The 27,701-nt window shown below is 44.8% G+C and overlaps 2 protein-coding genes across 3 annotated transcripts; one reads left to right on the top strand and one right to left on the bottom strand.

The window, feature by feature from the left end:
• Positions 1-878: 878 nt before the first annotated feature.
• On the bottom strand, positions 879-7,813 carry trhr2 (thyrotropin releasing hormone receptor 2). Of its 2 annotated transcripts, XM_017032801.2 has the most exons (6): positions 6,405-7,813; positions 4,493-4,936; positions 4,046-4,178; positions 3,526-3,677; positions 3,054-3,177; positions 879-2,277 (listed from the first exon to the last, which is right to left on the bottom strand). In XM_017032801.2, the coding sequence occupies exons 2-6, from the start codon at positions 4,873-4,875 to the stop codon at positions 1,684-1,686; spliced, it is 1,386 nt and encodes a 461-aa protein (XP_016888290.1). In that variant the 5' UTR covers positions 4,876-4,936; positions 6,405-7,813; the 3' UTR covers positions 879-1,683. The 2 variants fall into 2 exon arrangements, with proteins under 2 accessions (XP_016888290.1, XP_024911910.1); XM_025056142.1 differs by having other exon boundaries at positions 4,493-7,813.
• A 1,400-nt stretch (positions 7,814-9,213) lies between these two features.
• Positions 9,214-27,515, top strand: zc3h18 (zinc finger CCCH-type containing 18). Its single transcript, XM_017033112.2, has 19 exons — positions 9,214-9,322; positions 9,646-10,556; positions 10,660-10,744; positions 11,269-11,417; positions 11,546-11,641; positions 11,890-12,032; positions 12,269-12,298; positions 12,889-13,003; positions 13,636-13,901; positions 18,811-18,993; positions 20,090-20,215; positions 20,425-20,517; positions 21,014-21,295; positions 23,791-23,913; positions 24,006-24,211; positions 24,658-24,872; positions 25,003-25,102; positions 26,011-26,107; positions 26,622-27,515. The coding sequence occupies exons 1-19, from the start codon at positions 9,301-9,303 to the stop codon at positions 26,839-26,841; spliced, it is 3,462 nt and encodes a 1,153-aa protein (XP_016888601.1). The 5' UTR covers positions 9,214-9,300; the 3' UTR covers positions 26,842-27,515.
• Positions 27,516-27,701: the final 186 nt, after the last annotated feature.

A 27,701-nucleotide genomic window follows, 5' to 3' on the forward strand; every position in this document is an offset into this window, starting at 1 on the left:
CAGACGTCAGCTAAAACAGTCAAAGGTCAGGGAGGAGGGGTCCAGCAGGCTGGCTGGGTTCTTCAGGACTGGACCAGTTGAGGTTGTTGTGGAGTTCACCTGAACCTCCGTGGACCAGGAGGTGAGTGACCTCACACAGGCTGACCTTTGACCTCTGGTCTAAACCAGAAGAGTTGGTGGATGGTCCGGAAAACTTCAACGTCAGATGAGATTATTTTTCACTTCCTGTCACTTCATCAACGTCAGAGTGGAGACGTTCATCTTTGACATGATGACGGACACACACACACACACACGCTGACACACACACAGGTAATCCTCTCCTTCTGTCTGTTTTATTTTATTCCGTTTGGTGTCACTGCTGATGTCTCCCCCCCCCCCCCACCCCCTCACCCATTCCCTCTACCTTTTTCTCCCACTCCTGCCCCCCCACCTCCCTCCCTCCCTCTCCGTCTCTCTCCTTCTCTCCCGTCCTCCAGCTGACGTTGTCACATCTGTCCAGACATGGAGAAATATTTGTCAGAGGAAATGAAAGACAGGAAGTTGTTATTAGAGGAGGTGATGAGGTCAGATCCTGACTCCTGCTCCTCTCCTTCCCCAGTGCATTCAAATCATGGAGAAAGATTTTAGCTCAGACCAAACCTCATAGAGAAAGCAGTGATTTTGAAATCCGTCCGTTGGTCGGCAGCGTTATTAGAACATAGAGCTGTGACATTTATTTAAGACCAAACAGACTCCTGTCTGGAGCATCATCCGTTTCCATGGAGATCCTGCCTACCCCAGCTTTAATTTCACCCCTCATAGATGACACTCGAGTAGAAAACCTGTGTTGGACGTGTGATTATGTTAATGACGGACTCAGTGGAGAGTGTCGGCAGCGTTTGTATTTATTCACTGACAAACTTTTTGTTTTTCCAAACAGACTCAGATTTACAATTTAAATGTGTCCGTGATTATCATGAGAAAACAGAGAGGAGGTAAAGAGGAGGTGAAGAGGAGGTGAAGAGGAGGTGAAGAGGCCTCTTCACTGTCACGGCCAGGGACGGAGCTCAGGGAGGAGTCAGGCGAGAGGAGAGGATGGAGGTGAGGGAGTGGGTGAGTGAGGGGGAGGATTGAACTTCAACTCCAAAAACATTACAGATCGGTGCAACGTCACCACTTTGGCACAAATACAGAAATACCAACATTTGCCAGGCTGTGGCGCCCTTTCATAGGTCCCCACTCTCCACTTTGTGAACCATGAGCTCAGGCCACTGAGGAGTTCACAAATGAACTCAAATGAAATGAAATTAAAGAAATGAATGTATTTACACTGTCCCTTCTCATTATTCAGACTGAAAATATTTGAACAACAATTTCAGAACTGAAACGACTAACAAATAAATCCAATCAATCAATGCTGGGGTTTTTTCGTGAAGGGAATCAAACAAATTATTAATCAAAGTTTAATCTAATGATGTCCGATAATATCGGCCGACCAATGTTATCGCAAAATATCTGTAAGGATTGTTATTGGTTTTTCCTCCAATAATGAAAACCCAGTAACGCATTCCCTGTGTTTGGCCAAATGATAGTTCTGGGGAAAAACGGTTGTATATGAAAGTGAAAGCCACTAGATGGCAGCATTGCAGCTCATTTTATTAATCTATTTTAATAATCAACTTTTTTCAAACTTTTTTTGTTTTACATCGTCTCCAGTTTTCCACTAACTGTTTGTTGGACGTTTGTTAAAGTGTTGGTGGGGGGGGGGGGGGGAGGGGGGGGGGGCTGATCCAGATCACTGTTACTGTCTAGTGAGGTTTCACAAAGACCAGAACCAGCGCTGACATCATCAGGACCGCCCACTTCCTGTTTGTCATCCACAGTGGTTTGTTCCTGGACACTCCTACTACTTCCTCCTCCTCCTCTTCCTCCTCCTCTTCCTCCTCCTCCTCCTCCTTCTGCTGCGTCAACATTTTCTTTGCTTTCAACAACCTGGCAGGTTCTGGGATCCCGGATGGTACCGATGTTGGTCTGGATGGAGGACAGCGTCCTCTGCATGCCCTCTGGTGGCTGGCAGCGGTAAAGGCTGCGGAATGCAAAACGAAACCTCTGCGACATGGCGTTGTAGATGACAGGGTTGATGGCGCTGTTGGCATAGATGCAGGTCCGACAGAAGAGCAGGAACCAGGCGTCCAGGTAGGGCGTGGACACGAAGGAGTTGATCAGTACCAGGGTGCGATAGGGCATCCAGAGCAGAGCGAAGAGGACCACCACCATGGCCAGCATCTTCGTCACCTGGAGACAAACAGGTTCAAGGAAAACAGTAAAAAAAATCACCTTTCACTGAACCACCTCCCCCCCTCTCTCCTCCATCTCCTCCTTCTCACAGCTCTTATTTCTTATTGCCACAGAAACACCTCCACTTCCTTCTCCTCCTCCTTGGCAGCAGTAGGAGAGACAGTATCTTCCTCAGACACTCCTCCTCCTCCTCCACCTCCTCTTCCTCCCCAGCAGACGGAGTCAGAGATAAAGCCGCTGACAGCAGGTAAATATTTAAAAAAAGAAATCAGTGCACAACAAAGCGTGAAATTGAGCAGAGAGGAGGCGGAGTCTGAGCTGCTGTAATTATCTGTGATAATGAGACGCCAAACATCAGGCCGAGCCCCGGAGTATGGAAACGCAGGAGGAGGAGGTGGGAGGAGGAGGTGGGGGGAGGAGGTGGGAGGAGGAGGAGGGGTAGGTGGGAGGAGGCCACTGCAGCTCCAGGGAGGAAAATAAAAGGTCCGTGTTTCTCTGAGCTCAGTTTCATCAGTGATTTAGTAAAAAAACTTCAGAGTTTTTTCAGCTCTCATACAGTAGGTGGCGCTACTTTTTAGTTTTTATTGCTAAATTTGCAACCAGTCATTTTCCTTCACTTCTATAAAACTGTTCTGCCGACCGTGACGCCTTCTTTTAAATCCAGTAGGTTCTCTGCCAATAAGAACGCAGCGCCGTAAGCTCCACCCACATAGTTCAGTTATAAATTATAGACACGATCAGTTCCCAGACTGACAGGAAGTGAGGTCACTGACCTGTTTCCTGGAAGACAGCGCCGACTTGAGCCGAACCTGCCGACCTCCCTTTTCCACGTTGCAGGTTTCCCTGCAGCTGCGCCGCAGAGTGGTGGCGCTGTGGTCCGAATGGTTAGTCACCGGGCTGCAGGAAAATAAAGATCGACCACAGATTACCACAGATTACCACAGATTACCACAGATTACCACAGATTACCACAGATTACCACAGATTACCACAGATTACCACAGATTACCACAGATTACCACAGATTACCACAGATTACCACAGATTACCACAGATTACCACAGATTACCACAGATTACCACAGATTACCACAGATTACCACAGATTACCACAGATTACCACAGATTACCACAGATTACCACAGATTACCACAGATTACCACAGATTACCACAGATTACCACAGATTACCACAGATTACCACAGATGCCTTTTAATCCAAAAAAATACGTTTCCGAGGACCGTACCTGAGGTAGAGTATTCGTGCGATCAGGCCGTAGAGCACGATGGCGAGGAGCAGTGGAACCACGTAGAAGATGGTGAAGTCGGTGAGGTAGATGGGCAGGTAGAGGTCGCGCTTCACTCTGTAGCCACACTGAACATTTCCATCGTCACCAACCTGAAGAGTACACACTGGTTACAACTACACTGTAAAGTAACGTGTACTTCTACGACAAATACTGACACTCAGACCTGCAGCTACTTGTACTGTCGGTCAAACCAAGCCAAGGACGGGAAAAACAGATAACAACGCAGACGTCCATTGAGGAAATCAGTGATTTTAGCTCACTGCTCTTACTACTGCCTCCAGTGGTCAGTTTGTGTCACAGACTTAAACCTAAACAAAGGAGTGTCGTCACAAATATTGTTAACAACGATTGCCCAATATTATTTCCTTTAGTGGCTAATACTGGTTGTCTCTGGTGTCTCCCCCTGCTGGATCGCAGTGGGATGGCAGCTAAAATATTTGTCAGTTAATTATCCCACCTGAATATCAACCAGGAAGAACCAGAGCATGCAGTAGACACAGGTGGCGATCCAAACTCCGGCTATGATACGTTTGGCGCGGGACACAGTACACATGGTCTGAGCTCTCATTGGATGACAGATGGCGATGTACCTGCGCACAGGAAGACGAGAACGAGGTCAGGGTACGAAGGGTGGAACAACAGTTCCAGATCACAGGCAGCAGAATTTCAACATTAAATATAAATAGTTAGATATCGGAGAATCTGCTCATCGGGGCTAAACTGTTAGCCGCAAATTCGTAAAAAGCTAGCCTACAAATAGCTACATTTTGGGGACAATGAGTTAAAAAAATTGTAAATAATGCTATGAAAGAAATAAAAAATGGAAATTTCCAAAGAACTTTAAGAGTAGCTGAACGTTAGCAGGAATATAAAAGCTAACAAACAGTCATTGTTGGGTCCTGACCTCTCCACGGTGAAGGCGGTGATGGAGCAGGACGACACGTTGATGCCCAGATACTGAAAGTAGGTGATGCCCAGACACCCGGCGTGGCCAAACACCCAGGTCCCCGTCAGACTGTCTGCCACGTTGGGCAGCCCGGCAGCCACCAGCACCGTCAGGTCGGCTACAGCCAGGCTCACCAGGTAACAGTTGGTGGGCGTCCTCATGTGGCGGGCCGTCAGAACCACCAGGACCACCATGATGTTGCCAACGATCCCCACGCCACACACCAGCAGCACCAGGAACACCGACACGGTCTTGTACTCCAGGGACTCGGACACGTCCAGGACTGGACTCAGGGACATGTTAGTGGGCTTGTCCAGTCTGGAGCTCAGGTTCTGGGTCATGTCTGCTGAGAACTTCTGAGGTTTTACCAGAGTCGGGGAGGTTCACAGCCCATCACCGGGACTAAGAATGTCAGAGGATTAGAACAGAAAACAAGCTAAACGTTAGCCCGGAAATAGATAATACAGCTAGCTCGCAGACGATAGTTCAAAACAGACTCTGGAAAAAGACAAGTCTCCTGGACCAGAAGGTGAAATAATGAGACAACGCAGGAACAGAACGCAGGAACGTTCATCTGTCAGTGTCAAAGGCACCTGCAGAACTCTGGATCTCTCCGGAACTCCCTCAGTTCCTGCTGGAATCACAAGATTAATACTGTTTGGATGGAGAAGCACCAACGCAGCAGAACCACCAAGGTGGAACAAAAGGAGAAAACAGAACCTTTGTGTTCTGTGATTTCCACTCACTGTGAGAACATCAGTGATTCTAACTCAGAGCAGAGTCCAGGGCAGCTGTTAATCCACATTTACCTCCATCACAGAATTCAAATGTTTTTTTGTGACTGTTTCTAAACCCTGTGTGTTGAGTTCCCTCCTGAACTCCTCAGCAGCAGGAGACTTTGTGATTAAAGTCATGTCTCAAACAGCAGAAATGTTGAAACAGAGTTTTGAAGTTATTGAAGGATGAAGTGATTTTCCTGGTTTATGTTCAGCTCTCGCATTCTGCAGAAAACCAATTTAATTGTTAGCAACACAAGGACACGACACAAGTGCACACAGACAGACAGACTCACTCACACACACACTCACACTCACACACACATCATTGCTCCTGTCCTCCCTCTAATTAATTGACATGTGAACCAATCCCGTTCCTGTCTCTGGTCGTTGATCAGACTGGTCCTGATCTCTGGTCTCCACTGGACCCGTGTTCAGATTAAGACTTGTGTCTGTTCTGCAGTTCAAATAGAAATGTTCACATTGTTGCCATCAGTGACGAGTTCTAAAAAAAGCAGCAGCTGCTGGCCCACTACTGCCTCCTGTGGCAGGTCGGTGTCACTGAGGTACATCTGAACAAAGGATTTCATTGGGAAACCGGGGCATCGAACCAAGAACTCTGTCCATTTTACATTATTGACACATTGGCGCCCCCTGTCACTCAAGGATGGTACTGTTGATAAATGCTGTGTTCAGTAATTTTGATTTAATAATTAAAATTAACAACGTGAAAGAATTTGGAAAATCAGTGAAATGATGGAAACAGGAAGTTTCGAGGTGACAGAGCCACAGGAGTCAACCACAGCACAGATCAATCACATCCTGTGACCTGATTTTAAAACAAATCTGCAGATCTATGTGTCAGGTGAATGAATGATGGAATGATGACATGAAATGACGTCATGATGACAGCAAATGACACACGAACCACACACACTGATGATGAACTACTTTAATTAAGAAGAGATTTAAAGAACAATTTACCTGCAGCTTTAAAAAAAAAAAAATTTCCTCAGTAATCCTGTATAATCTGGGGTTCACAGATGAAGTCTGTTTATATGCGTGTGTGTGTGTGTGTGTCAGCAGCTCTTTACCTGTTGTCTGCAAGTGTGAACATCACAGCATCCCCCTCAGACTAACTGAGTTCTGGCAAACTTGCACGCGTGTAGACAGGAAGCAGCAGGCTCGCCTTCAAAATAAAGTGTCACATTTATTCAATTTAATTAATAGTTGCACACACTCTCACCCACACCAGCGTTCACAGAAACCGGGATTTTAGATCAGAGGGGCAGAGCAGCGGATGGCCCACTGCTGCCTCCCGTGGTCATTTTGTGTCACTGATGTAAACTGAACAGAGAGTTTTAAACGATGAGGTCACAAAATAAAACATTTAAATGTAATAATGGAGACATCAGTGGATCTACAAGTGTTGGGTGTCAGTGAACTAAACTCCACTATTTCGTCAATGGACTTTGGTGGTAGGACTAATACTGAGATAAAGAGATAAACTGATTGATGATACGTTTAAATTTGAACTGAATGACGTGTTATCATTTTTTACTAATGTATCTCTTTTGAACATTTTGGTGGTTTTATTTTGGAGAAGCGTCGGAGGAAGTGATAATGTTGGTTTTTAAAGTCAGCCGTTCTCAGTGCGTCTCTAAGGACAGAGGTTTCAACGACAAATGTCTTTAATTTACAGGGGGAAAAGTCCCCAGGCTTCAGTAGGAAAACAAGAGATTTGAGGCTAGAAAACGAATGATAAAAATTACGTTAAATTTATTTCGCGTCAAGTGAGTTGGGTTAAATAGTGTACAACTGCCCAGAGAGCTTCAACATTATTGCAGCCGGTTTATTAAATGTACCCTGTAGCCACAGTCTGACTGGATATAAAAGAGTTTCATCTTTTCCCCCGCTCTCTTCCATCACACACGCGCACGCGCTCACTTACATATAACCTTCCTACCTGAATTACTGCTGCTATCTGCTGGCTAAAATTGATAACGAAAAAAGTTTCTATTTTCCAGACCCTTATAAAAGCAACAAATGAACCAAAAATTAAATTAATAGTATACAAAAACAACATTAAAAATATTTTCCTAAAACTCGTTTTGTGAACCAATGTTTAAAAAGTTGTATTTTATCTTATTGTTAATATACTATTTGTATTTCTCCATTACATTTTGTTTTGTTAATTTCATTTGATCATCATTATTTCATAGTATTTTTCAAGCCATTATATCATTCAAAAATTATTTTGATTATTTTAATTGTAGTTTTAACCCGCAGCTCCCCTTTCCTCAAGCTCGTCGCCTGTGGATGACGTCTGTGTAATGGCCGCTGTCGCTGTGCTGTGCGGGCTGTTTTCTTCTCCACCTCCAACGCAGCGGCTGAACTAAAACCACTAAGAGTGACAGTAGACAGGCGGGAATTGCAGCAGCAGGTGGAGAGGGAGATCTTGGACCACGTACCCCCGTCTTTCAACGACTCCGGTTCGGTAAAGGTGAGCGAACTGTGAGCTTATTAGCAGCTATCAGAGCTAACGCCGCCGCTTCTGTTAGCTTAGCTGTTAGCGGCAAACCATCTGCCATTGTTAATTCACTGAGAGTGTGGTGAGTTATAGAAAGCGCCAATTGCTGTAGTTCTATGGTTATTTGTAGCGTCTGCTCTCAAACTCAACGGGTCAGAAGTAGTGGTTGCCTCGGGGAGGTGGGGCTCCGGCCGGTGGCGGTGTAGCGGCTGCAGCTCCGTGTCAGCTCCGGCTCATTGCGCGCTGCTAAGTTAGGGGCCTTCTACACTCGTCAAATAACTTATTAACTTGACAACAAACTATCACAGCCTTCATCGCTCCACGTTGCCCACCTCGCTGTGACTCAATTCAAAACCAAAGTCTTCATTAGCATTTATTCGCCCTGTGGTAGTTATTGATTAGGATTATCTGACTAATCGTGTCTTTTTCACAGTCTCCAGTTTACAGCACAAAACGGCAAACGACAAATTCGTCGACGTCTGAGCTCAAAACGTGTTGTGAAAAACAAATTTTTCCTTATTTTGGCCCTGATTTAACATTTATTTAAATAAATTATGAGGTGGATAAAAATACAAAATTTCTTTACAAAATCGTCTGATTTAACGTTGTGAGTTATATTGAAGCAATATCTGTAGTATTATGACAATTATAATTGGATATTAAAATGTGTAAATATGCACTTCATCACTAATCAATAGTCCAGAGAACTGTTATGTTGGAACTCTTTGATTCAAGTGCTGACAGAGTCCAGTTCATCACTGGGTCACGTCCCGTTACTTTTAGTAAGACTCATCAGTCAGTGTCAACAGTGGGTTCTCTGTGGTCGGATTCTTCTCTTCATGACGACGATCCTCTCGTACGGTTCTTTTCTCCCTAAAGGGAAAGAAAAGGCCAACATTAACATGGATCATGTGACCACAGAAGACAGTTCCGTCCTCCTTGGTCTGGGCTCCTCAAAAACCGGTCCCGTTCTGGGCCCAGATCCGATCAGTTTTGATCGTCACTGTGGTCCAGAGAGTGCATTGAAGTTGTTGCTGCAGCCCTTTCTTCTCCTCACTCCAGAGGCTCTTCATGATGTAACAAAACATCACAGACATTAAAGTTATCTTTCATGGTGACATCATCATCATCATCACTCAGGCCTTAGACAGGCATAAACATGGTCTTTTCACCATGTTGATGTGAAACTGCTCAGCTCTGATTATGTTTAATGACATGTTCCCAATTAAAATGATATTAATTTCATTTAATTCTTTTGATGTGGTTTGAATGACACTGGACCACGACCCTCCTATTGAACCACAGCTTAACAGATAAACTCCCCAGAGAAATATTACAATAAATATATTTTGTCAATTTAAATGACATCATTAATTAATATGTGTTTGTTTTAGTTCATTTTTATTTGAAGAGCAGTGAACATTTAAAAAATATATCTTTACCAGAATTTCACCTCCACCATGTCAGCAGTGTGTTTCCCAGGTATGTGTGTGTCATCGTGGTCACAGGTCAGGCTCCGAGTTAGAACTGGATAATGTGTTACTGGAGGATTATGGGTAACGAACCATTTCATGAAATGTTGTCACTTCTTTTGCAAAATCAATAATGTGTGTGTGTATACATATATACACATATTATATACAAACATTTATATATTTTTCTATATATTGGCTGTGACAGTGAAAAAAATCTTCTATATTCGTTCCATTATTTAAATTTTTATTCATTTATTGACTTTTTTTTACATTTTATTTTATTATCTTTTTCATAATTGTTTGATTTTATTTTTATTGTTTTGTTACTAGAGTTTTCTGGAATGGATTCTCCCGAGAGCCCCACTCAGTCTCCTCAGTCTCCAGAGGAGGAGGACTGTGATCTGCTGGATTCATCTGAGGAGGAGGAGGGTGGGGTCATCGATGAGGAGGAAAATGGAGAGGTTGTCCAGGATGAGGAGGAGGAGGAGGAGGAAGGAGAAATGCAGGGGGTAGGAAGACTAGGGAGAGGTCTGGGGCTGGAGGAGTTGGAGGAGGAGGAGGAGGATGATGATGATGATGATGAGGTGGTGCCAGACTTTGTTTCTGATCCAGACGATGAAGAACCTGGAGGAAGTGGTCGAGAGGAGGAGAGCTTTGTGCTGATGGAGGGAGATGAAGATTGTCCTCAGGATGGCCAGTTGGACGGTGTGGAGGAGGAGGACGATGAGCAGGAGGAGGAAAGGGTCATCGATACTCCACAGTCTCCAGACTCTGAACCAGAACAGGTCAAGAACTTTACTGATGAAGAAGAGCGAGAAGTAGGAGTCGCTAAGAACAAAAAAAAGTTCTCAGCCGAACCAGAGGAGGAGGAGGAAGATGAGAGGGTCAGAATTGAGGAGGAGCAGAGGAGGAGACAAGCTGCTGCTGTGAAGCAGCTGAAGGAAGACCCTACGTCTGTCTCCCGTGAACTCGACGAACACGAACTGGATTATGATGAGGAGGTGCCGGAGGAGCCCAGCATGCCTGGGAATGAGGAGGAAGAAGAAGAGGAGGATGCAGAGGAGGAAGAGGAGGAGCGTGAAGACAAGAGCAGCAAAAAGAAAGAAAAGAAGCCCATCCTCCCTCCATCTCCTCAGAACAAGGAGTTTAAACGAGCAGAGGAGTCCCGAGGTTCTGAGAGGACGAACCGAGACAAGAAGAAGGAGGAGGACGACGGAGAAATTGATGAAGGAGAAATTGATGTAAGTGAGGAGCACATGTTCTCCAGTCCAGTCCAGAAGTGGTACTGTTCAGGGGCCCACTGTTCTTGTGGTTCTGATTCTTCTGTCTTTGTGTTTCCATCAGGACGATGACCTGGAGGAGGGTGAAGTCAAAGACCCCTCAGACAGGAAGATCAGACCTCGGCCCATCTGCAGGTTCTTCATCAAAGGTGGGCGACAGAGAACCGATCATGAGCGCAGTAGAACAGTTTCTTGGTTGGGTCTCGTTACTTCAGACTGTATTTCTGCAGCAGTGGCAACTATTTAGTTTAGTCAAAGAGAGTCAAAGAGAGAGAGAGAATAAATCCAGCTTTTAGTCCAGTAACGTCCATCCATCATCGTCCACTCATCCGTGGCTGGGTCGCCGTGGCAACAGTCTGAGCAGTAGTTCAGTAACAACAACAATTAATAAAGTCCAACATGTTTTTATTTTATTATTATTATGTGTAGGGCTTTTTTTTGTCCAACAGGGGGAGACATTGCACCTCGTGTGTTTGGTCAGACTCACAGTAATGATACCTGTAACTACAATTACTGTTGACTTTGAATCTATGTTCTAGCTAATAGTGTTAGTTGAATCCATTACTCTGTCTTTATAAAAATACACACATTAGCTTTATTTTTATTGAAGTCCACAGAGAAAATCAGTGATTTTAGATTTTAATATTTTTGTTTATTGTTGTGTTTCCTTCAGGAAATTGTACCTGGGGCATGAACTGCCGGTTCATTCACCCAGGAGTCAATGACAAGGGCAACTATTCACTCATCACAAAACCAGACCTTTTCCCACCCAATGGAGCGCCCCCTGGAGGACCCCATCCACTCATACCTAACAGTCCTTGGGTACGTGTCGACATTTATCCAGTACTGATGAAAACATGAACTAATGTCAGAAGCAGGTAAAAAAAAAAAGAGAGAGAGAAAAGTTCAATAAACTCAGACGTTAAACCATTTCTGTTACAACGTTGTAGACGGGACCTGCAGTGGAGGAGCTCCCTCCACCCCCTCCTCCTGTGGAGCCTCCTGTGGAGAGTGCATGGGAGCGCGGTCTACGGCATGCCAAAGAGGTGAATGCAGTTGTTCATTGAGCCTGAAATGACTGGATTTAACTCACTCTACATTATTGTTATAATTAATGTCATTATAATTATTATTACATATTATATTATTATTATATAATATATAATTATTATATAATTAATACAATCATTGTCATTTGTTCACTGTGTAACAGATAACAACTCTTATACGAATCAGTACTTGCTGACATGTCGCCCTCTGCTGGTTGTTAACTGTTGGGTCACATGTTCCACAGGTGCTGAAGAAGGCGACCATCCGTAAAGAACAGGAGCCCGACTTCGAGGAGAAGCGTTTCAACGTGACCATCGGAGAAGACGAGAGAGAACTGGACAAGGAGAACGACTTCTTCAGAGAACGCAGTTACCGCATCATCAGAGAGTGAGACACCGCCGCTCACCGCCACACGGGGCAGTTGAACATAAAGCTAAAGATTGTTACTGACTACATAAAGGGTTGTCTAAAATAATGGGGAATGACAATTCTTTATCTCATGGATCAATGAACATGAAGTGAACATTAGTCAAAATAAATAAGTAAATGTTATTTATAAAAACATTGTTGGAAAACAACAAGTTGGAAAAGAAACATTTCTCTCTGTTCATCATGTTTTTCAGTGAAATGGACTTCAGAGATCCAGTCTACAGGTACGGACCGACCACACTCTCACTACTGTAATCAATCACTCCATTGTCTTTGACCAAAGGTGACGCTTGTAGATTTATCAATTATGGGATTTTGTATTTTTAAACACTTGGCATGTTTGTCTTCTTCCCCTGGCCTGTAGGTGGTGCTAAGCACACATTTCAAAGCCCTGTTCCATTTTTCTCATTCACTGTTTTGGTGTGAATTCCATCCTGTGAACTGGGTCAAAACTTTTTTGATAGAATAAAGAACACATTTAGCCGAATGTGGGAAAAAAACATTAATATTTGATTAACATTTTGTCTGTTGGGCTAGACAACACCCAAGGATTCAGGGACGTTTCAGTGGTGCATATTAGCAGCTTGCTAGTAAAGGGCCGGGAGCTGTTGTGTCTTCTTCTTCTTCTTCTTCTTCTTCTGTGACTTTAGCGACAGGTGTTGCATGTTGAGGGGAAATTAAATCTGAAATGGTTCTGTGATTTAGTTTTTTGATACAAGTTTTACATTCACCTGAAAGAGGAAGATGAAGAAGACGGATGTGTGGTTCTGTTCTGTTCTGTTCTCTCATCCTCCCACCTGTTCTCCACCTGCAGCGACCCCTACAATGATCCTTACTACGACTATGAAATGGAGGCGCTGTGGCGAGGCGGGCAGTATGAAAACTTCAGAGTGCAGTACACAGAAGCTCCACTGCCCTATCACTATGGCGTGAGTACCTCCCTCCACTTGGTGGGGTTTCTGCGCTCTGTAAACACCTCCAGGAGACGTCTCTGGTCTCAGTCACAAGTTTCAGGTTTTTCCATAAAACATTCACTCTCCGTCCCCAAAGAGAAGGGCATCGGCTGTGGATCCACTGCTGCCCCCTATCTCTCAGTTTCACTGCACTGTTTATTCCCCCTTGTTTAGATTGACCTCAATGACACAATCTGGCCACAGGTGGCAGCAGAGGACCAGCAGCTCCTGTGTCTCTGAACTAAAATCACTGATTTTCTCTGTGGACTTTGGTGTGGGAGAGTGAGTGGTTGAAGAACCTCAGTTTGTTGTGGTAAACATCTGACTAACAGTCATGGAAATATTTGAAGACATTAGTCACAAAGGTTTAAGACACAGTAAATATTGTTTGGAAATAGTAAAGATTCCATACTGGACAACTTCCCATCCTTTAGCTAATGGCAGTGGTTACTATCTCAGCTCCCCCTGGGGGCTGAGATAGTAACTGCATTGACTGTGTGTCATGTACTGCAGCAGGGTCCACAGACTGGTAAATGGAGTACTAGTGGCAAAAGTATTATTGACTAGTAGTGTTTTTCAAATGTAACCTGCGGCTCCCTTGTGGACAGGAGCGCGAGCGTGAGCCTCAGGATCGTCACCGCGAAAGGGAGAGAGAGAGAGATCACCGAGAGAGAGAGCGTCGGCAGAGAGAGCGGGAGCGAGAGAGGGAGAGAGAACGTGAGAAGGAGAGGATGAGGAGGAAAGAAGAGTGGGAGAGGGACCGGATAAAGAGAGACGACAAGGACAGGCCCAGGATGCGTCCTCCTCGAGAAACCAGGGACAAGAAGGAAGAGGACAAGATGAAGCCTCGGTCGCCTCTCGGCCTTCCACCAAAGTAAGTCCAGACTTTTCTGACACTGACCTCCTCCGTGTCAGGTCATGTGCCAGCTCTCTGCAGAGCGGAGCCGTAGGAATGCGCTCACCTCACAGGTGGCCAACATGGCTTCTAATCATTTAATCATTTCTTTGATTGCAGCCTTTGACAAATAATTAATTTAAGGTTAGGAGTGGAGGCAGCAGTGGATCAACACCTACTGTGTCTGTGCAAGAGCTCAAATCACTGTTTGTCTCTATGGACTTTGGTCTAGGAGGGGAGAGACGTTTACAAATGTCACTCCCTTGTTGTTGAACTCTGTCTGACAGTGAGAGATAAAGGAGTAAAAATGATTCAAATACCTCAGGCCTCAGGCAACACAGTGGGCCTCTCTGAGGAGGAGGTGAAATTTAAAATGATCAACAGCCACTCTGGGACTCGCCCCAGGTTTCTCTCACTCATCAAAAGTATTTTTGCAGTTGGAGTGTTAGGATTGCAAAATGGTGAGTGTGTGTGTGTCTTTGTAATCGTGCCCCACCTCGGGTGATGACATCCTGAAAGTGATTCAGATGATGCCACTTCTCTTTTCTTGTCCTCCATGGTGTTGAGGACAAGTCTGGATCTGTTTCTTCCACCTTCTGATCCTCTGTTATGAAATGCATGGAAACTTCCTTTAACTGAGAGTTGTTTTGATATTGACAGTGAAACTGAGGCCTTGTTGAAACAGACGCTGACGTCTTAGTGCTATTTCTATAACTTTGTGCAGATAATGTGACATCAAAACTACGAACTCATCAAACCGCCGCTGCCTGGAATATACTGCGGTTCTACGAGCAGGACGACATATGTTGTTTTGGTTTGTTTTTTCCCCAATGTAACTGTAGTGTCATCATAGTAAAGACTCAGTGCTGTTCCATCCTAACGTCAGGTTACTGACACTGGAACACAGGATGTTGACTTTGATATGGATATGGATATTTTGTTACACCCTAGTAATACAGTCAAAGGATACAGTTCTGTTATTAATACATCTGAGAGTTGGAGGCCAATAGATTGGTGTGTGTGTGTGTGTGTGTGTGTTATACCTTTTGTTCAGGTCAGTGAAGGACTTTTTGTTGACACACTGTTTGACGTGACTTTGTTTTGTTTCTTCTGCAGCTGCTACACATTTCCATCGTTCAAATTCTGGACTTTTTTCAGTTCAGTGTGATGGTTTTTTATGGTCATGCCGTGTTTCTCTTTAGTGCAATTCACCAAACACAAACAGCTGGCACACGCCCACCTGTCGGCATTGTTTTCAGCTGCAAGTGACGTGAAAGCACAGGTGATATTACCTGCTGCGGGCCATGTGGAAATCCTTCCTGTTTGAACAAATCGGCCAAGAGGATGTGCAAATTTCCCTGTGATCTACATTTAATCTCAGAGACCAGAAAAACTGGTTGAACTTTGCTGAAAAAAATACATGGAAAATACAAACACCGTTAAAGAAACTTCCAGGTTAACCTGTTAGAGGGCGAACTGTGTGTGTGGGGAAAAAAACCACTAACGTTGTCACAGTGTCACGTTGGTCGACCTCAGGTGTTTGTCCATGTTCACTTCACTAACTTTAGAATTAGAAACGGTTTGTGAAGGGCTCCCTCTCTAATACCAAGGTCCATAGAGAAGATCAGTGATTTTAGTTCAGAGCAGGTCTTTAACAGACGAGCACAGTGATGTTATGTTGTGTTGTTGAGGTGAAGGTAAAGATTAAAGCCTCGGATGAAAAACTGTCCTCACCCCTCAGTGCTGATGTTTGTTCTTAAACAGACAAACACTCTCAGTGAACCGTGACGCTGATTTTCATCTTCACGTTGTGTGGCGTAATCACTGTTATTACACTCATTAAAACACACACACACACACACACACACACACACACTGCTGCAAACATCCGCCAACCTCCTGCTGCGGTCTGTGCCGGGCCTAATTGATTTATGTGTCCCGTTGTTAGATTACATTAGATTAGATCAAATTAAATTGGATTTGATCATTTTATCTCGTCATGGTAGAGCACACAGCCAACGTGGCCAAACTCCACAGGAAAATATATGTATAATAAACAGATGATCAGTAGAAAATCCATCATTCGACACACGTCACAACAAACATCTGTCCAGCCTACGGAGTCGATCAGTTCTACTACACACAGCCCTGTGACGGGCTGGAGGTACGTGAGTGAAGGGCTGTGCTTTAAGGTCAAAGGTCAGTTTGGTTTGGGAAATAAACTGGTGTTGAGTCTGTTTTGATTGAGTTCAAACAGATGCTGTGCAGGTTAGTAAAGGTTCCTTCAGGTGTCATCCAAGGCAGGTGGCGCTAGTGGTTTGTGATGTTCTGTCAGGTCTCTCTGTGGAGCAGTGGTAGAAGGACGTTCTTCTTCCTCGGTGTTCTCAGGAAGTACTGACGCTTTTGTTCCTTGGTGAGGAGAGTCGTGGTGTGTGTTGGTCTCAGATATATACGTATATATATGTGTGTGTCCAAGAATTTGAAGCGGGACACCCTTTCCACTAGAGGTGTAAGAAAATGTATGCAATATTCCATTTCCTGATCCCGTATCAGTCTCCTCAGTCATCAGTTATTGATTATTTTCTCACCAACTCCCAGTCCAATATTCCTGGTGTTGGTTCATTTTCTTGTTCTTTTCTTTCTTCTCTAGTGATTCCAAATGTAGATCCCTCTGGTCCAGTCTTAGTAACTGATGTTCAGATGGAACAATCGTGATACGTATGGTATCGTGATACGTATGGTAGATTGGTAAAAACAAAACTCATTATATCATCGTGACTACAGTGTTGCATTAGATCGTATCGTGATACGTATGGTATCGTGATACGTATGGTATCGTGATACGTATGGTATCTCCAGATTCTTGCCAGCACACAGTCCTAGTTTCCAGCTTTTCCCAGTTGATGTACAGTGGCAGATTTTTCCACAAATCAATTACTGACAGCTTTGATATGGTGCCCCGGTCTGGACGTCTCATTATCTCCTCTCTGTTTGCAGAGTGTAATTACAGGAAGCACTCGACTGGATCATTAATTAAGAGCTAATTTTAGCTCAGAGAAAGCAGCTAAAAATAGCTGCAGCCAGTGTTGTGTGTTTATTTTTAGCCTGCGTCCACACACTGCCTTTGTGTCACACCTGTGGAATGTTCTGTTTGACTGCTGGATGTGGACTTTTCAGGCCTTTGTAGCATTGTGTGTGTGTGTGTGTGTGTGTGTGTGTCTTTGTGTCTTTTATTCATTCACTGTAAAGAGGAATTCCAACTGGACGACCCGGTTCCCAGCCACGTTGGCCTTTGTGTCTCCTGATATCAGCTTTGATCAGTGAACGCAGCACATTGTTCACCGTCAGCCTCGTGTAATCAAACCTCCAAACCTCCTCCTCTAAATGCCTTCACCAGGCACTGATGGATCCTAGCGGCCCTCTTACGCCTCCTCTTCCTGTTGTCTCAAAGAATCTTCCATTCACACCGGGAATATCCACTGTCATCCTTTCATTTCCTCCAACAAACATTGCATCGCCTTTTTTCCCCTCAAAAACAAACATCTGCCCCTCTGCGGGGGAAAACCCCCGCCCGCTCTGATGGGAAATGTCGTCGTTGTAAATCATTTTCCACATTTTAGTGCACATCTGTGATGTCATCACTTCACCCTGGACTGTAATCAATCCGTTACAGGAGAGTGTCAGAATGGCCGTGGCGCTCCTCTGACCATCTGTGCTTCACTAAGCACAGCACTGATTATTAACTGCGTTAACCAGTTTTTGTCACGAGTTAATGAGTAAACTCTGCAACATCTGCTACTAAACCGATGCATGTCAGCCATGTTTGAACCTCAGTGAAAAAAAACAAACATACAATTTACACAAAGAGAATTTGGTCAGAGCTAAAACAAAAAATAAATGCTGAACCAGGAGGGCTGTTTGGTTCAGGAACAAATCAGAATCACGGTTATTTTGATTCTAACTGAAATCACGATTATTCTTTGATTTGAGAACTTGCTTTTGTTGAACTTTTAACCTTTATTGAACGTTAAAGTAACAGAAACCAAAACAAAGTGAAAAAATATAAATAATATTGTAACGTGTTGGGGGCGGCACCCATTTTCCTGGGTGCCTTGAACGCCCCACGGTGTAGTGCACGTTATGACGGCTGTTCTGCTCCGAGCCGTCGGTCGGTCTCAGCGTGAGCTGCCGTCAACAACAACAACAACAATAAACCGTTTTGTCATGAAAACAATCATTTCACTGCTCCGCTACGATATCTGAGTAAAATAATAAATAAAAATAGATAGAAAAACGATGTGGCAACATACTCCCAACAAACAGAGACAGAATGATTAGAATAAATTCAACTTCCTCTTCCTCGCTCTCTCTCAAAACAAAATGGAAAGTACTGTTTGTTGCAGGGGTGTGTGTGTGTGTGGGGGGGGGGGGGGTTGCTGTAGGGTGTCCTGCTGCAGTGACATCACATGATTGGCACAATAATCTTGATTGTCTCGTTTTCATGATCGTAGGAAACCAAAACTGAACCGTTATCAAAAAAACATTTGAACATTAAACATGAAGTCGAACAAACAGTCAAAAAGAATCTCACTGTAGCTGAAGTTATCTGTCTGTCTCGTTGTAGAGGCATATAAAAAATTTAAAAAATGGATAAATAACTGGACGACTGAAGGAGAAAAGTAATGAAGGCTGATAATTGTGCAAGCCAACAGAGGGAGGGGGCTGAGCCTCATCTTTGGTCAAGTAAACGAGGCCTAAAACGTTTGAGCATAAAACTAAAACAGAACAACACTAAAGGTTAGCCTTGAAAGCTGCTCAGCGTTGAATGAGGCGAGCAGAGGAAACCGTTGAGTGAGTTCACCGTGAACACGGTTCTCCATCTTCTCAGCAGGCCGATGGAACCGCCCACAAAGAAAGAAGTTCTTCCTTTAATGCGGAGACCGGACGAGTGGAAGGATCCGTGGCGTCGGTCCAAGTCCCCCAGGAGACGTCCCGGTCTCGGTTCACCGCCGCGAGGCCGCAGAAGACACAGACCTTCTGGATCGTCGGTTTCTGTGTCCAACTCCTCCAGGTACGCTGGACGCTCCCTAGACACGAGCCTCCCGAAATACCACCACGTTACCACTCTGCGACTGTTGTAAGATTTTCCTCCTGATACGAGGAAACATCGAGACACACTGTGGCGCTGTCTCGCTCACTGTCTCTCTCTCTCTCTGGGTTATTTTACCCATTTTTATAAGAATAATATAAAATGTTTTCTTAATTTTTATTTTATTTTATCAATATATTTGTTTACATCTATGTTTTTGATGTTTACATGCGGGGGTTAATGTTATTAATTAATAGTATATATCTGGAGAGCTGGAAAAAATTAATTGGTTTTTAGTTATTTTTAATGGGGCAAATTGAACAGAGAGACGAGTGGATCGACACAGGAGTGCTGCTGTGGACCGGATCAGACCGGTGTCTGAGGGGGACGGGGGGGGTCCTCACACAGGTCTACACTTAAGACAAGGTCCAGATCTGCAGCCGGGTCTGTAGCTGTTGTCACGTGTAGACCCAAGTCTGGATCCAGGTTCAGGTGGAGACATGTAGGTCATCGTCTACATGTAGGTCGATTGGTAAGTGGTTAGTAAAACAATGACAACAATGTTGGGTGTGGAGCTCCAACGTCACTTCTTGCGTCATCTTTTTGATTAAACTTTTATTATTATTATTCTCACTCTGAGACTTCAACCAGACGTCAAGGTTCCAGTTCCGTTGGTTCTGCTGGTCTGACCAGTTCCATAGGTCAAACGCAGCCGACCTGTGTTTGACAGAAGTGACGATTAAGCAACATTAAAGAGGAGGCGGTTCTGCTGGTGATGACGTTTCTGTTCTCTGACGGGCATCACTTTCAGGAACCGTCGCCTAATGAGCTTTAATTAGCTTTTAAACTGTGACATCATCGATCGGCAACCGTGACGGTCCAAGTCCTTTGGATCACACGGTTTACAGTGAACAGTCATTAAACGTCCATGTTAAACCAATGTGACCAGACCAGTGTTCTGGTCACAGTGAGGGATGAAGGGTTTGGGGATGTAATCCGTCTACTTGGATTTCCACCTCATCTTTGTATCGACCAAATGACACAAAAACACATTTGTCCCTCTGTTTGTGTGTTGCAGATCTTCGTCCCGTTCTTCGTCCTACACCGGCTCTGGTTCTTCTCGCTCTCGCAGCCGGTCCTCCTCGTTCAGCTCCTACTCCAGCCACTCCTCACAGCACAGCTCCTTCAGCGGCAGCCGCTCCAGGTGATCAGATCAAATCAGGAGAATTCAGCAGCGAAAGTGAAAGACTCACTTAAAACAAATCCGACCTCGGCTGTTTGTAAACCATTTGGTCCACCACAGTAAAGTTCAGAGAGAAACTCTGTAGCTTTAGCCCAAAGGGAGACAGGAAATACAGGCCTGAGCTAAAATCACAGTAACAACCTTCAGTTGCTGCTCCTTCTGTTCTTCAGGTCTCGCTCCTTCTCCTCGTCTCCCTCCCCAAGTCCGGCAGCACTAAGGACAACAAAGAATAAACCTGACCTTTCACCTGCACCAACTAAAGGGTGAGAAACGACATGTGTTGTTCAAACCTTTTTTAAATTTTCGACCATAAAATTAGTTTAAAGCCTCAGGACCTGCCAACTCTGACAAACTGCTCAAATTATTCCCTTCCCGGAATTTTCTTCTCTTTCTGTCTGTTGACGTTGTCATCAGAACATCCTCGAGTTGATGCATTATTTAGTGTAAAAAATAGACCCACTAGGTGGCAGTAATCTAACTCAACAGAGTCAGAGCTGATCGCAAAAGACCAAAACAGTAGCAAGGCGCTAACACGCTAATGTGCTAGCCTGCTGCGAACTGACTTTAATTGTTCATTTCTAATTCCCAGTAACTCCCTGCTGAATAAGGGAACGAGGCTTTCAAAAATGTACTCAGCGCCCCCTACAGACCAAAGGGGGGAACTCTCTTCCAGCAAACTAAAAAATACTAGAAAAACAGAAAAAATGCAGACTTGACCTTTAAATCACAATAATCAAAAGTTCCTTTTTTACCCCCCAGGATGCCGTCTAAGCCGAACATGGCTCCGCCCCCTCGCCGTGACAAGCCTCCCACAAAGAAACCTCCCAGTCCTGCGCCACCTACTGGACCATCAAACAAAACGGCTAAACCCCCACCTGAGGGAGGCAAGCCCCCCACCAATCCACGGGAGGGCGGAGGAGGAGCAGGCGGCGGGGCTAGCAGTGGTGTTGCAGGAAGAGCGCCCCCACAGAGAGAAGCAGGAAAGGCTCCCAACCCACGGGAAGGACGACAGAAAGAACGACAGCAGCATCCACCCCGCAGGTGAGAGCGACGCGGGACGAGGTTTTTTTTTGTGCCATGTCTGGAAGGAATTTCATTTGACAGGAATCAGGAAACGAGAGTGGATTGTGTTCCTGTTTAACACTTTCACCCTTTTATCAACCTGCACGGAACATTGGAAAACAAATCAGTTTCGGCAGCGGCTGTAGTCGCTTCATTGTTGACCGACCTTTTGGACATTTTAGTCTTTGGCTAGATTTTCCCTTGACTTCATCAGTTCTTAAATGTTTTAGTTTTGTTTTGGTTTTTTTTTGTAGTCGTTGAAATAGTTTCACTGACTTCAGATTCTGGGCCGAGCTGTACCGCGCCTGTCGTCAGTCCTGTCCGGTTCAGGTGTGTGTCCGTAGGTGTTCAAATGTCCCGCTTTGGTTACTGACTGGGATCACCGAAAGAATTTGAATGTTTGTGTGGGAGTGTGTGTGTGCGTGTGAGCGGTACAGTGTTGTCTGGTACTTTTGGGGAATGACCCCAGAGTCATCGTGTGGGTGAGGAAGTGGGCAGAAAAATGATAGTCAATAATGCTGCACTTGTGTTGTTTTGGTGTTTGCGTGTGTGTGTGTGTACAGTGTAGCGTGAGGAGAGGCAAAGGGCAGAGTGTAACAGATGGTAACAATGACACTGTGTGTGTGTGTGTGTGTGTGTGTGTGTGTGTGTGTGTGTGTGTGGGTTGGCATGTGGGCAGCGCCAGCTTCAGGTTCGTCGTTCTCGTGGAAACTGTCCTTGCAGAACCGGTTTGTCTGATACCTCAGTGTTGTTGCATAAGTGTCTGACGTCCCGTGATTGACGGCTACGGTGTAGTCCACGCTACACTTGAAGCTACGTTCTCATAAAGAGTCGTCCTCTGTGTTTTCCTTCGTCCCTAATTTGCTGCGTGCCCATGAAATGAAGCAGTACCGCTGGAAACCCTGCGGAGGCGTTTCCAGCGCAGGTCAATGGACTGTCGTGTATTTATTATAGAGTGGAACCTGGGTTTTGGAACTTGAAGTCCGTTCTTGATCCGAACAGTTTGAAAACTGAGTCAGTTTTCTTCACCATAGGAATCAACGTCAAATGGAGGACTCGGTTCCTGGAGCCTGGGGGATTGTTGATTCAAACTTGTTCAACCGTGTTTCGTGAACAGGTTCATACAAGAAACCAATAAAAAGAAGAAGAATAAGAGCTAACAAAACAAATCAACGCATCTGAATAAAGAATAAAGCTATAAATAGGAAAGGACATTTCATTGGTGCGTACGGTTGTTGAGGAGTCCTGATTGGACGACGTTCACTTCACTGTGGCTGGCCAACTGCTAGTGAAAGCTAAAAACTTTGTTCAACTATTTGTATAAAAAGGGAGGCGTTTGACGTCTGCTTTTCCACTGTATCGATCTTCTCAACTTAGAAGAAATAACTAAAAGGTAGCTAATAAGTAGGAACATAAGAAGAACATACGTTCAGTTCGCCAAAAAGCTGAAAATGTGAAAAAGAGGCAACAGTTTTAACTTGGTAAAAAATGACGTTTTTCTGTCCAAATGAAGGAAACAGGCAGGACTGCAGTGAAATTGTTGAAAAAAGATGAACTCCAAATGTTGGACATTTGTCTTCAGCTCTTCATTGTCCGACCACAGGACTGCTGTAGGGCCGTCCTATTATGTTGTTGATGGTGGAAGTTGTGTCGTGGTTCATGACTTTTTGACAAAACTGATGAGATGATGAAACTACTGCAGCTGCACGGACAGGAGTTGACACAGAGTCAAAGTGACAAACTAATTCTGATGATGTCAGCAGCCGAACATCGACCTCGAGGTGTCAACGTGAACGTGAATATTTTTATCTCATTTTGACACTGCACACAATAAAATGTGACCTCTGCTTTTAAACCATCACCAGAGGCACCAGGGGGCGTATACGCCCGGGGAGCAGTGAGTGGGGACGGTGCCATGCTCAGAGCACCTCAGTGGTAACTGGGCAGCTGGTGGACTCGAACCTGAAACGTCCCGGACCCAAGTACACTTCCTTAACCACCAGGCCACCACTGCCCATAATGTAATTGTCATAAGAATTTACAGGACAACTTGTTCCTTTTGTTCACATCTTCATCTCAATGAACACCAAAGTCAATAGAGAAATTTAGTGATTTGTCATCCCACAACACAAGCACTGCCAGTCCACTGCTGCCTCCTGTGATTTTCTCTATGGACTTTGGTCTGAGCTAAAATCACTGATTTTCTCTATGGACTTTGGTCTGAGCTAAAATCACTGATTTTCTCTATGGACTTTGGTCTGAGCTAAAATCACTGATTTTCTCTATGGACTTTGGTCTGAGCTAAAATCACTGATTTTCTCTATGGAGTTTGGTCTGAGCTAAAATCTGTCTCTGCAGACGAACGGTGAGCGGTAGCATCAGTGGAAGTGCCAGCAGCTTCACCGGCTCCAGTTCCAGGTCCAGGTCCAGATCATCATCCAACTCTCTTTCTCACTCGCGCTCCGTCTCTGCAGACGAACGGTGAGCGGTAGCATCAGTGGAAGTGCCAGCAGCTTCACCGGCTCCAGTTCCAGGTCCAGGTCCAGATCATCATCCAACTCTCTTTCTCACTCGCGCTCCGGATCCAGAAAATCCAGGTAGAGTGAGAAGCGTGCAATGAATGAAATGAAAAAATGAAAATGTAAAACACTGACTCAAAGAGAACATTGACTCCTTTCACTCCCTGCAGATCGTTGAGTGTCAGCAGCGTGTCTTCTGTCTCGTCGGCATCGTCCAACAGCAGCTCGGTGCGGAGCGCCGACTCAGATGACATGTACGCCGACCTTGCCAGCCCAGTCTCATCGGCCAGCTCCCGTTCGCCCACGCCTAATCATACCCGTAGAGAGCGAGGAAATGTAAGAGAGCAGTTGCCGCATGGACGAGACAAGAACAGAGGTGAGCAGCAGAAAATAGTCCCGCGGTTAACAACCTTCAGAGCTATCACTGTCTCACAGACCAAAGTCCATAGAGAAAATCAGTGATTTTAGCTCAGACCAAAGTCCATAGAGAAAATCAGTGATTTTAGCTCTAGACCAAAGTCCATAGAGAAAATCAGTGATTTTAGCTCAGACCAAAGTCCATAGAGAAAATCAATGATTTTAGCTCAGACCAAAGAGAAAATTGGTGACACAGTAGCTGCTGTTTCTGTTCGCACTAATTTCACTCTTCTGTTTAACAATGTTGTTATTCTATTAAGATTCTAATCGTTTTTTGTTTTTTTTTCTACAAATCAAACATTTTTTAGAATTACATGAATTTATCTAAGACTCTCACGTTGTCTGTATGAATGGGCTTTGGCAAAGATTTTGCAGGTCACTGATGAATTTTCATTTATATCACAGAGAGACCTCCAAAGAAGGATGAGCCTTTCCGCGATGATCGAAGGAGGGTCGACTCGTTCGGTGCACCCCCAAGAGGAGGCAACACCATGTCTCGATCTGGACCTGGAAACAGGGGTGGCCACCCGGGCCATCCTCCTCCAGGAAACATGGGTCCCCCTGGGAACTATGGCGGCTCAGGTTCCCATAAAGACATTAAACTCACCCTCCTCAACAAGGTTTGTTAGCTTCAACAGAACACGTGTGTTTCTCCAGGTTTGGTGTTCTCCCGTTTGTGTGGGAATATTTTTATCGATTGTCTGGTAAAACTGGACCTTTTGCTAACCTTGGTGACGTCTTTTCATGCAGCAGCAGGCGGAAAAGGGCAACAGGAAGAGGTACCTGCCGTCAGACAAAGACAGACCACCTTCTCCTCTCAGCAAGAGAATGGCCATGTCTCCAGACAGAGGTAAGAGTAAACGCAATCATGGCCACTTCTCCGCCTCTAGTCAGCACAGCCACCCTTGTGGCACCAGCAGCCAATGGAAATCCACATCGCCTCTGAGCAGCTCTCCAGTTGTTGGTTGTCGTTTGACGTTTTTGTGAATTTTTAAAAGTTCTCCAATGAACAAAGTCTGCATAAAAAAACAGTGGACCAGAGGCACATGCGTCTCTGTGATCTAAAATCACTGATTTTCTCTATGGACTTTGGTCTGAGCTAAAATCACTGATTTTCTCTATGGACTTTGGTCTGAGCTAAAATCACTGATTTTCTCTATGGACTTTGGTCTGAACTAAAATCACTGATTTTCTCTATGGACTTTGGTCTGAACTAAAATCACTGATTTTCTCTATGGACTTTGGTCTGAGCTAAAATCACTGATTTTCTCTATGGACTTTGGTCTGAGCTAAAATCACTGATTTTCTCTATGGACTTTGGTCTGAGCTAAAATCACTGATTTTCTCTATGGACTTTGGTCTGAGCTAAAATCACTGATTTTCTCTATGGACTTTGGTCTGAGCTAAAATCACTGATTTTCTCTATGGACTCTGGTATTGTAGCCATTAGAATAATGTAACAGGAACCAGAGGTTTGTGCTCATCGCTAATTCACGGCTGTTATTCCAGACCTGACACTGTTTGCTCGCGTTTACAACCTGTGGAGGAGCGACTTCCTGTTGTGTCGGAGCTGGAAGTTCAGACTGTCTGTAAACACCACACGGTCATAAATGAGCTGAAGTGGAAGTCAGAATATTTCCAAAAAAACCATGTGTTGTGTTTACAGTTCGGTGAACAAACCCGTGGCCTTAACACGGATGTCCAAAACTTTCCAGACAGTTTCAACTCTCCCTCTGTTTTTTTTTTTTTGATTTCCAGGTCGTGACAAAAGGTTACTTGGTCGACCCCCGCTTTCTCCTCGAATGGAGCGGCCCAGAGGTCAAGGGCCAAGACCGCTGCCCCCCCACCTGGACAGGTCTGTGCATGTCTTTGTTTACTCGTTACCTTTTCCACTCAGGGCAGTGAAGTTTGTTTCACAATCATCAGCCACGTCGGACTCTCGGTGGAAATTGTTAGGTCATCAGTGATGTCATCAGGGTTTTCACAACAAGCCGAATGTGTCGGCTCAGGCTCCGGACAGTGATGCAAACAGGAAGAAGGAAAGTCGTCATCTTTTTTTTCCACATTCTGTCTTCAGTCTTTCTGTCAAAGAGGAAGAGCTGTGATTTAAACCTGTCACCAATCCTTCCACTGCATGTTTCAAACCCGTGGTCCGTGGGCCAGATTCAGCCCGTGAACTCCTTTTAGATGGCCCATAAGACAGTAAAGATATTTCTGTTAAAATAAGTTTTGTTTGACGACAGGATCAGCTAATGTTGTAGCTAACGTTAGCTCTGGTGTCTGTACCAGAACTGTTGTAGCTAACGTTAGCTCTGGTATTTACCAGGACTGTTGTCATTGTGATGCTAACTTTTCTTCATTTTCCTCAGGAAACGTCCTTTGTCTCCGCCCCCTAAATCCTCTGGGAAGATGGCGGCTCCACCCTCGCACTCAGCTAAACCCACTGCCCCCAGCTCAGCGCCATCAGCAGGCTCAGGCTCCGCCTCCAAACCGAGCAACACACTTTCACGGCGGGAGGAGCTTCTGAAGCAGCTGAAGGCGGTGGAGGACGCCATCGCTCGCAAACGAGCTAAGATTCCTGCAAAGTAAACAAAAAGCGGTGGCGTTGGCCTGTTTTAGCGCCTGACCAGCCGACGCAGCGAGAGGCACGTCAAGGGGGCGGAGCCTTCTCCTGTCAGTGGACGTGTAGAAAAAAAAAAAAGAACAAAAATCTTTGGTTCATTCTGCCACAGAAATAAAAAGTCAACCTTCTGCTCGTTTGTCGACTTCTTTGTGCCACGGTGTCAACCCCGCCCCTCAGATTGACCTCATCTGTGAGGGGGGACAGAAGGAAGTGTTTGTCGACGTCTCAGGAACTGAGTGACAAAATCCATGAGACCTGCCACGCTCTGTTCTCACTCTGATCTGATTCAATTTTCTTCTCCAAGCCCCGCCCATCGTCCTCTCAGCCAATAAAATGTTAGCCGTCACTTGTCACCGTGACCTCCGACTCCTCGCCTCCGTTCCTTAGACCCTGGAGCGGAGGAGCCGATCATGAACAGCAGAGAAACTTGTACAAAACTTTTGAGATTCTTTTAAAGGTCGTCTGAATTGTAGTGTTGTGGATTTTTCTTTTCTTTTTTTTTTAATAAATCTGCAGCTTTTTTTTCTCTGCTCCTGTGATGAAGCTTTTATTTGTGTCACTCTTTGAGTTTGATCTGGAACGGGACGTTTGACGACACGAAGTTTCCTCTGTGACCAAATAAACTATTTTGATAAAACAGGCCAAGTCCACTCACTTGTGGTTTTTTTTTTTTTTTTGTTCACACCCATTATTTCGGAGAATACTATGATGACATCACTGCTACTTAATCAGTACAGCTTAGTTTAGCTGGCTCATGTGCTAACCTTTAGCTATCTTCTTGGATAAACGTGTTTTTTTTAGTGTAACTCAGGTGTGATCTGAGTTT

The sequence above is a fragment of the Cynoglossus semilaevis genome, chromosome 6, assembly GCF_000523025.1.
Source record: "Cynoglossus semilaevis isolate Cse_v1.0 chromosome 6, Cse_v1.0, whole genome shotgun sequence".
NCBI classification, from domain to species: Eukaryota; Metazoa; Chordata; class Actinopteri; order Pleuronectiformes; family Cynoglossidae; genus Cynoglossus; species Cynoglossus semilaevis.